We start from the raw sequence: 16,602 nt of genomic DNA on the forward strand, positions 1-16,602 counted from the left end.
AACAAAATCTGATTCTGTATGTGTAGGAGTGTAAGACAGACCATTGACATCAACGTCGTTATTCCAATTTACACTGTCGTAATCAAAATTAGATTCTAGCCCCTAAATATACAACCAAACAGAGATTTTTAAATTTTTTCCTTATCCTTCTGTTAATCATAATTAAATGCAAAATAAAAACAAGACAAAACAAAACAAAACAAAACCACACACACTCCAAAGGTTCAGATTTGAATAAATTCAAAATTGTAGTTGCCACAGCAACTGTAATTTTTCCATGGTATCACCAAAGTATGCTCTCAGTTAAGCTAGTGCTAATCTAGAATAGCCACTGGAGCTACCCGGGAAATTCACTCCTGTGACTAAGGTTAGAATTTGCTGTAAGTTAACACCATATAAAGTAATCCAGAATTCTGCATATGCACAAGGGGGCTGAGTTATTGTTGCTGTGGGAACCGTAACTATGAATTTCCTGGCTTGCATGTGATTCAAATTTCAGCTTTAACACTGCATTAATGTAGCTTTTCACACTTGACAGGCACACACCATTTTTAGCTCCAAGATTCCCAAACGGAATACATTCTTTCCTTTAACACTCAAAGTTAAAAAAATTTAGAAAGGTTTTAAAAAGAAAATTATATTTTATATACGCACCCACCCACACAGACACACCAGACTTCACATTTTAACTACAGTACATTGACTAGTTCCAAGCAATTCGCCATCCACCCACCCTATTTTTTTGTTTTGGTTTTTTACATTCAAGCTGGTGGCCAACATCTCAATGTACCTGAGACAGCTAATTTAAAAAGGAAGTGGTCAAAGTCATGCTTTTTTTGTAAACTTCAAAGGTGATCCCTCTCCTTCCTCCTCTTTACATTTTACTGTCTGGCTTTCTGCCCATCCTGCAGCTGTTAGCTAAGCCTGTGTTTCATGGCGTCAAACCTGCCTCCTCACGGTCCATAAAGTTACAGCAGGGATCGTGATATGCAGGTGTGGAAAAGGGAGAAGTGCAGGATGAGCCTGTTAATGATTTTTCTGGCACCCCATGCTGAGTTGCTGAAGAAAGAGAGCAGCTTGCAGAAGAGTAACTCTTTGTTTGCGAAGGTGTTCTGGGCCATATTACTTCTCCCACAGCAAAGGTGTTGGGTTTTTTGCTTTAGGGGCTGTTTACAAAAATGATTTACCTTTTATACAGCTTTTAAAATATGCTTTGAGGCTTTAATTAGACACAGGAATTCCATCACACCACTACGAAGACTTTTACTTTCCATTTAACCTCCCATTAGGTGATACAATGATCTTATTCAACGATAAGTCCACACAATTGAGGCTGATTGTTTAAGACACCATCAACATCAACTGGTGCAAGCTTATGTCACAAGTCTTAGTTGGAGTCCTAACACACATTTATAATTTGTTAATGTAGATAGAGAATCCCACCTTTAAAAATGTTCATTTGCTGCTTTAAGATACAGCTAATAACTAAGACTCTGATTCAAGAATTCACCTAACTTTAAGCATATGCTTAAGTGCTTTCCTGAATAGCGTCTAATAGATCTGCAAATTTACTGCAGAATAATTTAAATACATTTAAGTCAAGGTTTTCAGAAACGGGTGCCTAAAATTAGTCTGCTAAAGGCAAAAATTTCAGAAGGGCCTCAGGGTATGTCTACACACCTATCTGAGGTGTGACTGCAGCACATGTAAACATGCCTGAGCTAGCACAGCTAAAAATAGAAGCATAGAAGTGACAGCATGGACTTCAACACAGGCTCGCAACACATGTATGTACCCAGAGTCCCCGGCATGCTGGTCACTAGCCTGGGTTGAAGCCCATGCTGCTACATTAGGTATGTCTACCTGAGCTGCAGTGACCCCTCAGACTGCAGAGTAGACATAATCAAGTGATTTAGGAGACTAGGTGCCATTGAAAGCCAATGGGATGTAAGCTCAAGTCACTTGAATGTTTTTGAAAATTCTACCCCAAAGGCTATATTTAGGTGCCTAAATAAATGAGAGCTTTGGACACATGGTACTTTTGAAACCTTTCAATCCAATTATTTAGGTGTCTTAATAGCTTGTATTAATAAATACAAAATAATTTAGTAAATAAATGCAGGCAAAGTTTGAGGGCTCATTGGAAGTTTAATAGGGGCTACCAGGATAAGTAGACACAGAGAGCACTTCTCTCCTACTCAGCTGTCCGTATGTTGTCCGCTTAGATTGTAAGGTTATCCAGGCAGGGATCTGTCTATATATAGGTCTAATAAGTAACTGTTTTTTATTTATATAGCTCTCCAAATTGTATGACGTGAGAACAGCCTGCTTGATACCGCACACAAGGCACTAATAAAGACAGGTCCTGATTCTGGACTCACTTAGGAATATGTATGATAGATGTGCTTTATAAATCAAAAAATAAATACATGATTTTTAAGTTCCAAAATGTAGCACACATACAACTGGTGATATAGATATCTTTCCAACACTGGGGCTTCCCCAAACAACCACATCAGATATCCCATACAATTCTCCGGAAAATTAACTGAATCAAAACTGACCTGGTCTCTCCAAGAAAAAATTGATTAAAAGAATGAGGGAGGTCTGCCTTGTTAGGCTGCAACTCAGAAAAGCACTTACATGAATGATGAAGTCGATCCTTATTCAGGACAGCACTTAAGCACAGGGATCTGAAGCAATCAAACTTTTGAATTGCTCTGCTCCGGCTCCGCTCCAGCTCCTGGCAAAAACCTACTGGTCCACACTCCAGCTCTGGGCTCCACTCCAAAGCCCTACTTAAGCATGTATTTAAATTTAGTCATTGAGGTCAACAGGATTTAAGCACACTTCAAAGTAAATGGAAGGTTCAAGTGAAGTCCTGAATAGGGATGCTTTCCTCAATCAAGGCCTAAATGAGGTGATGGGACATTTTAAAACACACACATTATTATTGGTTTGTATTCCATCTCACCTAGGGGCCCTACTCATGAATCAGGACCCCATTGTGCTCGAAGCTGTACAAACACAGTACAAAAAGACAGCCCCTAGCCCACAGAGCTGCATATTTTTGCCATCACCATGTCGTCTTTAGTCAGAGATAGGAACACTGCCAAGCCACCAGTAAAGATATGTTTTATTGTTATGAAGGCAGAATGGGTAATAGAGCTGAACATATATTAAAATATAACTCTGTGGGACAAGTTACGATCCCACTACAATCAACAGAAGCTTTCCATTGACTTCAGTGGGACTAGAATTTGGCCTTAAATTTGACCAACAGCAAAGGGACATTTTCTTCTCATATCAGAGGATTTCAGCTTATCTCTTTAAATTAGAAATAAAAATAAAACTAATGAGTGCTCGCACACAGACTCTAGAATTAAAAAAAAAAAAAAAAGACCACAGCTAAAGTTCCTGGTATTCAAGATTCTGCTGACCTTCAAGTCACATTGCAAGGCTTATTTGTGCTCTGAGGGGATTAGGAAGTTAAACAAACAAAACAAAAAAATTTGCCCAAGCAGTTTTAGATTTTATAATATTTGTACATGACCCAAAGCATTTGATAGTTTTTTTTTAATGGAAAGAAATAAAAACAAATAAATAAGAAGACTCATTGAAGATCTGGGAGAACTGCTCTTGGACTCAGCAGTGATGTGTGGCTTAATCTTTTTCAGTTCTTCCAAATCTGCTGCTAGAACCTAGCTCACTTTTTATTCTCTCTTTGTAGGATGATAGGTACACCCCTAAAAAAAAAAACTGGCTTAAAAGCTACTACTACCTGTAACCAACATCATGCCAAAACACCCAACCTAATTAAACATGACTACTACACTGCCAAGCCAAATGCTTTGATTAATTTATCAGTCATATTTAAAGTCAGGGGTAACAATCAGCCAAAGCATAGCTGTGTCTCCTACCATTAACAAGTAGGGCCCTGATCCTGCAAAGACCACTGGGACTGCTCACAGTGAGTAAAGTTGAGTGCATGCATAAATCTTTTGCGTCTGGCTCAGTGTCAGGAAGCACAGTGCCTACACTGCCTTGCTAATGGCAATGCTGTGTTATGCTATTATTTGTTTTACAATAGTTCTAGGAGGCTAAAATCAGGATTGGCCCCATTGTGTAAGGTGCTGCACAAATGCATAATAAAAGAGTCCCTAAGCTTAAAATCACCAGTGCCCTATTTATGCCAGCATTCCCACCACTGCTTGTACTACTGAAGCAGCACTGGTAATAATGAAATGGTAGGAGATTTCTTTAAAAAGGCTAGTGTAAACACTTGAGGATCAACCCTTAAGGATCCACCATGTTTTCTGAAATGCTACTGAACACTGTTTGGTCCTGTCTAACTTGCATTAAAATCATTTACAGCACCAGTTCAGCGGCACCTATTGCTGACAGCAAGCATTAACACCAGTTATATTTCCTAGCTGGCATGAGGCTTATAATTACTAAGCATTTCAAACTGGCCATATTTAACATCTGACAACAGAAATATAAAGGAGTAAAAGAAAACTAAGCTATTCAACTTTGTTCACTTAAGGACATATCCCTCTGTTCTGCCAGTTATGTGTGGACCATCGTTCAGTCCCCCGCCTGGTTCTGTAGTAAATCTTGTTCTTCCCAAGACTCCACAGAGATGGGCTTGTGTCTAAACTAACAAGCAAAAACTGCCTAGGTCAGGAATGGAATTTATTTTGGGCATTGCAGTATGGGGTGGAAGAAAAGAGAGAAGAGAGACCACAGTGAAGAAAATGTTGGCTTTATACACTCTTGCTGAGAAATATCCCAAACTGGTTTCTCAGCTTTCAGAAGAGTAAAATGTGTTCACATGAGTAATTGCCTTTGCCAGTCCCCTTGACCACCAGACTCAGCTTTATTTACCCATCCTGCAGCAGTCTGTAATGATCCCCCTTTTCTGTTTGAGTGGCTAAATTTTAACAGCAAAGTGTGAGAAACAAAATCTACTTTTAAACCCAGCAAGTGGCAGTAAACTTTGTTCCATACACACCAGCCACCTGGTTATAATTACTAGCATCGTTTCTGGACATGTCAAAAATGTTTTCCCAAACACTTGTTTTACATGCCTCATGGAAAAGTGCTATAGCGTAAGCTCTTTGGGGCAGGGACTTTGTTTTTCTGAGTTTGGATAGCAATTAGTGAAGCCTGGATGCTACCAAGGGGAGAGGAAGGATAATCCAGTGGTTAGGATATTAGCATAGGCCACAGGAGAGCAGAGTTCCGTTCCCTGCTCCACCACAGACTTCCTGTGTGACCCATAGTCTTCAGTTGCTTACTCTTTCTGTGCTTCAGCGTCTCATCTGCAAAACTGGGGCAACAGAACTTCCCTATCCAATGGGTGTTGTGAGGACAGATATGTTAAAGATTTTGAGGTGCTTATGCAGTATGTAAATGGAGGGGGACACACAAATGTCATAATAGAGGCAAACAGAAAATGAAAACAGTTCTACAGAGTTCTTAAACAAGCCTGTAGAATTCTATAGCGGGATATAATTCTCTAGTCAATTCCATAGGCTGATTTTATGGAAAGGATCTCAATTCTCAAATTCTGTGGTTTTTCAGAGTACTTTCTAAAGAATCTTATTGGTTTAATCACTATTAAACTCTGTAGGACTTTTTCGCAGGGAGTAGATTCAGATTAAATAAAAAGATCTTTGTAATTGAATATCAGATCTGATTTCTGTCAATTCCTTGGCATTTTTCCAACACTTAAGGCATTTATTCTCATTCTATTATAAAATAGGTTGGCTAACAAAAGTTCCAACCCTGCGCCCACATAGCATGAACAGACACAAAGGGCGCAATTGGTTTGCCACATCAGGGTCTCTAGAGCCCCAAACTCCTAAGGTCTCAATGAGTTTAAACTCATTTTAGCATGAGAGAATCTCAGGGGTTTACCATCCATCACCACAGTATCTGAATGCCTTCCATATAAAATCAATAGCAATATTAAATATATATATTTAAACATCTCATGATTTTTTAATGCTTGGGGTTGGCAATACTGTGGGACACAGCATGACAGATGGAAGAATGTCTGCAAAATAGTAGGAAAAATAATCTTATCTGCTTCCTCATAAGATTTCTTGTCTCCAAACACCATCCAGCTACAAAGAAAAACACTTTAGATGCTTCTGTTCCAAGGAAGCTGATGGTAGGCTCTGCATGTTGAATTGCAAGAGACAAACTGAATCACAACACTTAAACAAAAACACAACACCACCAACCCCCAAATCCTGTCCTTAAAATGAACTCGTTCCACAGACTAGAGGAGAAAAATCAATTGTGGAGAAAAATCTGGTTTTCACACCAAGAGCCTTCAGACTGAAAGTCTCAGCAGCCATTCTGACTGAGCAAAGATTAAGTGTCCATCAGTCAACACAGCTGCACAAGATTTTTTCTTCAAGCACTTGTTTTTAAGGGGAAAAAAAGAGTCAGTTGAAAATTCTCAAAACCAGAAAACTTTCAAAATGATTTTGTCAAAAATTTCTGTTTTCAAAATTTTCAAACAGAAAAGTTTGTTTTCCTTTTTCTCTCTCTTTCCTTGCCAGCTTTGACTAATCAGAGTAGTTACCCAGTAAGACTTTTTTTTTTTTTTTTTTTAAGTCAACACTTCTTGTTTTGGAAATATTTTTATTTTGAAATTTTAAAAATTGTTTTTTGAACATTCCAATTTCAAATATGAAAAAAATCAATTAAATTATATGGAAAAAATTAAAAAAAACACAGTCCATTTTGAAAACCAATGGAATGAAAACACTTTAGAAGTGTTCATGATTTCCCTTTCTTCCTCCATTTTTAAGTCAGCTCTGGCCAGGGGAATGGGATAAGAACAATAAGGAAGCTCCAGATATAAAACCGGTAATATGACAGTCACTGTAAAAATCAATGGACACCAAATTGGAAACCTAACTGCATTGACTGGCAGAATTAAACAACTGTGCGGAAGGAATTAAAGGGAAAATACAGGAGGTGGAAATTAAATTGCAAGTCCACAAAACAGTGCTCACAGGGTACGTCTACACGTCAAAAAACCCAACCCATCCCCTGCAGCAGTGAGGCTCAGAGCCCGTGTCAACTGAATCAGGCTCATGAGGCTCACTCTATGGGGCTAAAAATAGCAGTGTAGATGTTTGGGCTCAGGCTGGAGCATGGGCTCTGAAATCTGGCAAGTGGGGAGGGCCTCAGAGCCCCAGTTTTGGCCCGAGCAGGAACATTTACACAGCCACTTTTAGGCTGCAGTGTGAGCACGAATCAGTTATTATGTGCTCTGAGACTCACTTCAGCAGGTTTTTTTTGTTTTGCTTTTGCAGTACAGACATACTCAAAAAGCAAGGACTTCTTAGACACAATGAGAAAAATCAGATTTTCCTCCTGATTCTCCACTCTGTTTTCTCACCATCAGCCTGAATGATGCTGATCTTCTACGTAAGAATGTAGTTAAATCAGGGCCGCCCAGAGGATTCAGGGGGCCTGGGGCAAAGCAATTTCAGGGACCCCTTCCATAAAAAAAAGTTGCAATACTATAGAATACTGTATTCTTGTGGAGGCCCTTATGGGGCCCAGGGCAAATTGCCCCACTTGCTCCCCCCTCTGGGCGGCCCTGAGTTAAATATGTGAAAAATAAAAGTGATGAGATAGATTTCTTCTTTGGAGCTTCAGCTCCCGTTCCGCTGTCATCACTGGTGAAATGTGGCTTGATTTTGCCTTTTTATAAAGGCAAAGTCCAAACTGTAATGTTGTTTGCATTTTGTACACATCACATACTATTTTTTAAAAATAGACCTATTGGAAAACCTCTGATCATTCTGAGTAGTATGCATGAGTTGTTCATGGTAATGCTAGTCATTTTCCAGACATTCAAGAAGGGACTGTCACTGTTCCAAGATCGCAATCTAAGGATGGACAGACAGGGTGACAAAGGTCAGGGAATGGGCACAAACAGGGATTTTAATACGAGTCAACATGATTCACTGTAACCACTGCAGCAGTAGTGGAATTTTAAATCTCTCCAAAACTGTGGACAGGGCTTTGTGGATGAATTCAGGGAAGTTGTACAATGCCACATGGACAAAGGCAAAAAGGCATTTGTGGGAGAAGCCAACAAATGGGGGCGTACACTGACAGAGAGAGGCAATCCAAAGTCAAACAAGCAAGGATACATAAGGAGGAGAAAAATCATGTAGAGCTTTTAAGATGGTGACAAAATCACTTAAATCTGATGTGACAGCATATGAGGAACCAGTGAAGGAATTTTCCCCAAGATGGTAGTGACATGATCAAATCAACACACAAGAGAGATTTTAGCAGCTGTATTTTGTATGGACTGAAAAAAGAAAATGAATGAAGCCCATCTCTATGCTACAGCTTGCACAAAGCCTACGCACCACTGAGGTTAAGTGATAAATAGGCCTTAGGCTTTCCATCCGGACAGGATTGGACTTCCCCCTTTGCATTTTATACACATACAAATAATGTGTAGGTTAAGGCACAAAACTTGACTTAAATGGTTTGGAGACATTGGAATTGAAAAACAAAAAACCACACCTAAAATGGTGAATTTCTGGTGATGATTCAGTAAAAATAAAAAGCACAAGAAAAACAATTGCCAGTTCTGGGGCAGGAGGGAGAAAAGCTGGAAATATATTGAACTGCAGTGTATGTTCCTTTTCACAGCAAAAGTCACAGCTCCAGAGAAAACAAAGCAACTTGCTGACCTATGAGCACAAAGGGCCAAAATGGATCCCTCATGTGACTCCACTGAAGCTAATGAACTCCTGTCATGGAGGAACTGGCCTTTATCCCCAACACTCAACACTCGACAATTTATCCCCAACACTCCGCCTTGGCTTGGCGAACTAACTAGCGAGCTGAGAAATTCAACTGAAAGGATGCAACAAGGGTCAGGGGTTTCTCACCTACCTTAGGAAATTGCTCAGTTTGTTCTTTGGCCTTTGTGTGTTTACTTGGATGATGAACTGGAGGCTGGCAGGACACTGATCCTGGTAGAGAAGTTGAGCTCTGTAAGATAGCGGAAGCAAAGTCAAGAACAGTATCTCTTCATAACTGGGCATGAAAAGTAAGTGCCTAACTGGTTAATTCATTGTGGATTTGTGTAGTCATCATTTCTGTGCCATTTTGAAATGTGCCTTAAAGGGGAAAAATAAAGAGCAGTACTGATTTAGAGGTCTTTATTTGCTCCTTATTCAGGCAAGACCCTATCTGGCTTGAAAGAGCCAAGAGTACTGAATAGGACCACTTAATAGCCCTACCACAATATTTTATGTTTTAACTCACCATTATATTTCGGGAATAGATTTGGATTTCAGATATACCAGCATAAAACACAGAGTAAGGACATTTGATTTCAGTGGACTTTTTCTGGATGAACTCTGGTATAATGGAAGGCACAATCTGTCCTAAGTTAATACACCTAGGCTACATCAATTCTACAAGCTTGGGTGTATTTCCCCTGCTCGTGAACACGCAGTATCTCTGCAGTAGCATGGATAGTAGCAACAGAGGAATGGTTGAACCATGCCAAGTAAATACCCACCTGAAACCAGTGAGAATTTACTTGGCACAACTCATTGGACCTTTGCTGCCACTATCTGTGCTACCGCAGGTATGCTGCTATTTATACGCACACTAGCTCGATAAGAGCTAGTGTGAGTATGTGCACACGAGCAAGGGAATCACACCCCTAGCTCGTAGTGTTGATATAGCCTTACTTAAACATACAAAAAAAGGCCCATTTTGTGTCACTACTTAGGAAACGACATGGACTCTTTATCAGTACTTTCATTTTTGTCACAAAGGTGGAGAAGTAATATATGATAATAATCGATGAAATCTGGTTCAGGAACTAAGAGCCAGAATGAAACACCAACATTCCTTGGTCTCACATGTTCAAAGCAGGGTCTAGTCAACTCAGTCTTTCATACTTCCAAAGTGGATACATTAAGTACCATGCAATTGATGTGCGGAGAACTTAAAAACTAAAATCCTGTTTGTTCAGGGTGAACATTAAAAGGTACAAAAAATGTCATGGTAAGAGTAGTTGTTTTGCCCCAGTGTCATTAGCTACCATTTCCTTCATCTGTTCCGCCCATGGTTGTGCAGTTGGTTGCCACTTCAACTCCCAAAAACAAATGAATTTTATCAGTGTGGTCTCAGATTTCCAGAATTTATTGGTTTGGCTGAGCTCAGCCAAAACAAGAACGTTCTGGAAATCTCAGACAGCATTGTTATAATTCTGCAACTTTTGAGATACAAAAGTACATAAAAATGTGTAAGATAGCAAGAGTGAACCTCAAGCACAAAATAGGTGTAGTTTGGATCAGAGTATACTGAATTCTGCGCAAAGGTTGGAGTCAGTTTCTTATTTAATCCAAATTAGTGTGCCACCCCTCCCTTAGCTGGACTACCTTAATGTAAAAAATTGGAGGACAGAAATATAATTAATGTCAGTCAATGTGGAAAATTAGGTTTTAGCAAATAAAACTGAATTCATTCTTTGAGGAGATTACAAGCTTAAATGATAAAAGTAACTGAGAAGATGTACTTAGACTTCTGTAAGGCATTTCATTTAGTACCGCACACCATTCAGATTAAAAACCAGCACTATACAGTATCCATACAGCACATGTTAAATGGATCAAGAACAGTCTAACTGACAGATCTCAAACAGTAGTCCATCAGTGGGGAAGCATCATCAAATAGAGGTGATTTTCGGGGGATTCTACAAGGACTGGTTCTAGATCTGATGCTATTCAACATTTTCATTGGGATTGAGAAGTAAATATAAAAATTGATGCTGCTAACATTGCACATAACACAAAGATTGGCAAAATGGTAAGTAATTATGAGGACGGGGAGGCCACACACAGCAAATACAGCCAAATGTAAAGTTATACATCCTGGAGCAAGGAATGCAGCCCATACCTATAGAATGGGGGACTGTATCCTGCAATGCAGTGGCTCTGAAAAGAATGTAGGGGTCACAGTGAACAAACAATCAGCATGAGCTCTCAGGGCAACACTGTGTCAACAAGAGCCAGTGCAATCGTTGGATGTACAAACAGGGGTGCAGTGAGTACGGAGGTTATTTTACCACTGTATATGGGATTGCAGAGACAGATCCTGGAATGCTGTGTGCAGTTGTGGTGTCCACATTTCAAAAAGGATGTTGAAAAATTGGAGAGGGTGCAGAAAAGAGCCACAAAAACTATTTCAGGATGGAAGAAAATGAAAAGTATCTTAGTGAGATACTTACAGAGCTCAATCTGTTTAGTTTAGCAAAGGAAGAGCAAGAGGTCACTTGATTACAGTGTATAAGGACCCTCACAGGGAGAAAATGCTAAGTACTAAAAAGGTTTTTTAATCTTGCCGGAGAAAGTCATTACAAAGACCCAATGGCTGGAAGCTGAAGCCAGACAAATTCCAGCTGGAAATATGGCACACGTTATTGCCAGTGACGGTGATTAACTATTGGAACAAACTACCAAGGGAAGTGGTGGATTCTCCCTTTCTTGATGTCTTTAGCTCAAGACTAGGTGCTTTCTGAAGATTGGCTAAAGCCTAACAAAAGATATTGGGTTCAATACAGGGGTAACAAAGTGAAACATAATGGCCCGTGATATACAGGAGATCAGACTAGATGATCTACTGGTCTCCTCAGGCCTTAAACCATGAAGCTATGACTAAAGAATGAGGTACCAGGGAGAGGGCACTTTATGAGCTTTTAAGAGCCTTCTATGACAAGCAGGGTTAGGAATTATATTGGTACTATGGTAATTCTGTAAAGTAAATTCACAGTGCTAGGTTCTCCGTTAGAATTCTTCAAGTCACAAGATTACTGTCTTGACTTCTATCTACAAATAAAACAACTACAAACATCCTTACTACAGCAGGCAATTTAAGCACAAGGCCAGCTGAACAAAGAGAGAGTGCAGTGTATTAGTATCCCCGATTTAGTACCACATGTTAGCCATCTATTTTACTCTGCAAACAATAAACTGTTTTCTGACCTCAGAAGCCCACCAACTCCTGCAAACAGAGCTGAAACAAGAGTGGGGATGTATTTATACTGACTCCAAAAGTATTACACCCAGTAGTTCTGTGTCAAATTAAACGTTTTATATTCATGGTCAACTGTGAGATTTATATTCTATTAAATGTGTACATTTAGCTTGCCTATATAATGTTCAAGGACAGGACAATCTCAGAGTAATGAGCATTTCTATAGCCATAGTTTACTATATATAATGGTTCTGTTTTAACTTCATTCAGGGAGAAAACATTCCTGCCAATATGTAAAACGTGGATGATTTGAGTCAAGAGCATCTATGCCATTTTAATAGGTACAATACTGGCTAGAGGGGATTATGATGCCATAAACACCTTGCCTAGGAAGCTTAGGAGCTAAGTATCTCATTTTGTTTTACATACAAATATATTTCCATACATTTGTTCACAACAGAGAGAGAGAGGCCAGGTCTACACTGCGACTTTAAATCGGTTTAATGGCCGATATATCGATTTAACGCTGTACCCGTTCACACGACGTCGTCATTAATATCGAGTTAAACGGCTCCTTAAATCGATTTCGGAACTCCTCCCAGATGAGAGGAGTAGCGCTACATTCGATAGTGATAATCGGATTAGGAGTCGTGTGATTGAAATAGACATTATGCCTCCAGGTACTCCACAGTCACCACGATCGCTCTGCGTCCGCATCCAACTCGGATGCGTGTGGCGGGTAACAGGGATAAAGCCTCGAGACTTTAGAATGACATTTCTGTTTCAGTGTCCGCTGCTGATCAAGCACGGGTGGCGATGAGTTCAAAGCAAAAGTAGCTCATGCGATTGACTGCTTGGAGATACTAATCTGATCGCTTAAGAATTGTTTATCAGAGCTCCGTTAAAGAACAGAATCCAACAGCGTTTGAAAATACACTCCAGGATACACAGCGGTGCTCTGACACCTAAGGGAGAGCCAGAGATCTCAAACGGATGCTATTGAGGATGGGAGGGTAATGAGACTAACAGTACCAGTCCCACAGCAGTCTTGAAAACTATTTGCATTCTTGGTGAGCGCCCAATGTCTGTAGCTTAATAACGGTGTCTTGCGTGTTCACGGAAACAGCTCGTCAGTCTCGTTCCCCCCCAGACGTGAAAAAAAGTTAAATAAATAATTCTTGAGTACTGTCAATGTCACCCTCTATTACTGAATGCTGCCGGCAGACGTGATGCTGCTGCGGTGAAGAGCAGATCCGCTCCTCTGCCCTCCCAGTGGTAGACGGTCGCCGTGAGTGTCCTGGCTGGTCTGGCGGGGCTCCGGGTGAAATGGAATGAGTCCTTTTTCTGACAGTGGATGTACAGAAGCTGGTAACTGTCTTCATCTTGATTACTGGGGCTGAGCTTCATCAGACCCTCCTCTCTTGTGTAAAGAAAAATTCTGACTGCATGGACTGTCATAGCATGGAGGCTGCCTCCCCTCATTTTATCTCAACTAGTCTGTGATTCTTATTCTGCATTCTCATAACATCATGCACAATGGGGAGGGGTACTACCGTGGTACCCCGTAGGTGGAAGCAACGGTTGCGTTACTTGCAGGCTCCCTCTGTGATACTGACGCGAGTAGCTGTGCTGTGTAACTGCTTTAAATCACTCGATCCTATTCTTGTCCGACTGACTTATTTTATTACCATTAAAGGCAGGATTGACTCAGCCATGTGAGTCAATCCCAATTTTGCTTTCAAAAATTTTCACAGATTATTTCCTTCTGTCCCATTACTGAGTGAACAAAAAGAGGGGAGAAGTAATAGTTCTCTGCGTCTACAGGAGTACTGTACGTCTACCAACAGGAAGGGGAGAGGAGCGATAATGCTCTTCAGTGCAAACGCTGGGCAGCGTTATGGAGAATTCTGCTCCATCCGTATCGTGCTCGCGCTCAGCATGCTGCCTCCTTCCTCTCTCCTCCTTTGCAGTCATTGTTCAGTATAGTCAGCACGAGAGTAGCGAGGTGTTGACAACGTCAGGATATGTTTGTGATCTCAGGGTCCATGATTGCTGTGCTACGGCGCTTGCTCAATGCACTCCGGAAAAAGGTGCCAAAGGGTTGTGCTGCCTTCACAAAGGGGGGTGAGGCTGTACCAGCACCACCGCGGGGCAATGTTTCTGCCCATCAGCACTGTGCTCTCAACCCGAAGTGGGAATATGATGCTGAGACAGCTACCCACGCTGCACGCTCCTGAAATCGATGGGTAGCTTTGGACCATGGACGCAAACAATCGATTTCGTGATCCCACTGTGGACGCGCTAAACCGATTTTATTAGATCTGTTTTGTAATATCGGTTTAAGCTAATTCGAAATAATCGTGCAGTGTAGACGTACCCAGAGACTCTTCATGGATGACAGGAAACCTGACAGATCACTCAAGAAGCAGAAGAAGAAAGTCAAAACAGGCTCAGTTGTTCTCTGAAATCACTATTAAAGGGCCATACTTTTTAGAGTAATACAGGAAAACAATTAGCAGGATATGTTTCACTGAGAAAGAAGCTGCGCTAAAACTAAACTACTTTAAGGGCCACATCAAAGTAACTATTACATTTGGCAGGACTCAATCCTACAACCAACAAGTCAGGCCAGTGGCTGGCCAGTTCTTTGTTGCTCTTCACTTGTACAGTAATTCACAACAGTGCAAAGCAAGTATGCTTCACACTGGTGTAAATAACTGAACAAGATGCAGGGCATCATAGATTCTATACCACAGATCTTCCATCTATTAAAATTATCATCAGACAAGAAGTGAACGCTGCTTGCTTGTGCAAGTGGGTAGTGAGGCTCCTCCACCTCTCAGAGAAGACATCTACAGAAATGTGAAAACTTTAAAAAGGAAGAAAGCTGAAGACATTTATAACTAAAAGAAAGTTGAATTTATAAGAGAAGTATTAAAAGAAAAGAGGTGGCCAATAATAAACAGGAAAACGGACTGAACAATGCAACAATCGTACTGTTTAGTCTTCTGGAAAAGAGCAGCCTGGATGAGGTTGGATTTTTATGTTACCTGCTGCACAGTCCTGTGAGTAAACGCAGCTCCTTGCTTTTTGCCTAGGGTCTCTTTCAGGAGAGATTTTTGCACTCAGCAGCCAAAGTGTGTCAGCACTGGAGTGAGCAGTGTTATCGGGTGTTAGCTGCAGCACGCTGATACGTCCTTGAGAACTAGCACATCATTAGTGATACCTTCACAACTGAATGTGTGGGTCTTAGGTCATATGCCAGACAAAGCCAAGGATACTTTTTAGAAAAAGCAATTTCTTGTTATAGTCTTTTACGTGCCCCTATCGCATTTAATTTCAGCTCTGTTGTTGAGATAATCAACGAACGTCTGATAGAGATACTCTGTTACAATGCTGTTTGGCAAAGGAGTACAGTAGAAGTCTCTGTTCATTTGAACAAATGTTGATCAAATGATATGGGTCAATACACAAAGTAAATTGGAAAGGGGAATCCATTTTGCAGTGTATTTATAATGTCCTCAGTTACAAGGCCTGAGTCTCTGTTAGGGCTTGTTTGCATTGAGTCACAGTGCAGGCTGTGGGGATGTGAATATAGTCCTGTTTCAAAGAGGATTACGTTAATGTGAACTAGATACTTTTTAGTTCACGCTAGCAGTGTCCACACACGGCACTCAGAGCCCAACTGTTTGGTGCTCTCTGCATTAACATCCTGTAGTCCTCACAATGGGACAGTGTAGACATAGCCTTCTGATTTAGTACCAGCTTACACCCACTTTGCACCAGGGCAAATGACAACACAAGGTTCAAGAAGACAAAGAAACAGCCCTACCACACACACAAAAGGGGTTTCCTTGCAGAACTGAAATACATGTAAATTATATGGGACTGCAGTATAAGTAGCACTTATTTTAAATATTAGACTTATGTGAAATTATATATTGACTCATATGCACTAATATTAAAGTGACCTCTTTTGTATGTTATACTCCACCCACATATATGACATTTATAAAAATAAATCATTTGGCCTATGTTTATAAAACACGTGTATTTTCCACAGTTTGTATTATACGTAACACATTTTTATAACGGTTCTTACATTCCCAAAATTCACTTCTCAGATCCGCTCAGAGTTTCCTGCAGAGCTGAGAAATGCTCTTTGACATGCATGAGGCAGAATGTTATCACCAGGCAGCCAGTTTCAGATGGAACAGTGAGAGTTCACACTAATAAAAGACTAGTCAGCACAAATCATTGCAATTCTTCTAGATCCCTTCCCAGTTTCTGCTGGTTCAGTACCTGTCTCAGGGTACGTCTTCACTACCCGCCGGATCGGTGGGCAGCGATCAATCCAGTGGGGATTGATGTATCGCTTCTAGTCTAGACATGATAAATTGACCCCGAGCGCTCTCCCATCGACTCCTGTACTCCACAGCCGTGAGAGGCGCAGGCGGAGTTGACAGGAGAGCAGCAGCCCATGGTAAGTCGATCTAAGTATGACAACTTCAGCTACGTTATTCACATAGCTGAAGTTGCACAACTTAGATTGACACC

General features: G+C 40.6%; 1 protein-coding gene across 4 annotated transcripts in view; it reads right to left on the reverse strand.

The window, feature by feature from the left end:
- LOC116831131 (uncharacterized) overlaps window positions 1–16,602 on the reverse strand; it is a 108,749-nt gene that overhangs the window by 18,150 nt on the left and 73,997 nt on the right. For all 4 annotated transcript variants that reach the window (XM_075064100.1, XM_032790906.2, XM_032790907.2 and 1 more), the window contains exon 8: window positions 8,947–9,045. In XM_075064100.1, coding sequence (XP_074920201.1) covers window positions 8,947–9,045 — 99 coding nt within the window. The remainder of the gene's footprint in view (window positions 1–8,946; window positions 9,046–16,602) is intronic.

This window comes from Chelonoidis abingdonii, chromosome 3 (genome assembly GCF_003597395.2).
Source record: "Chelonoidis abingdonii isolate Lonesome George chromosome 3, CheloAbing_2.0, whole genome shotgun sequence".
Classification (NCBI taxonomy): Eukaryota; Metazoa; Chordata; order Testudines; family Testudinidae; genus Chelonoidis; species Chelonoidis abingdonii.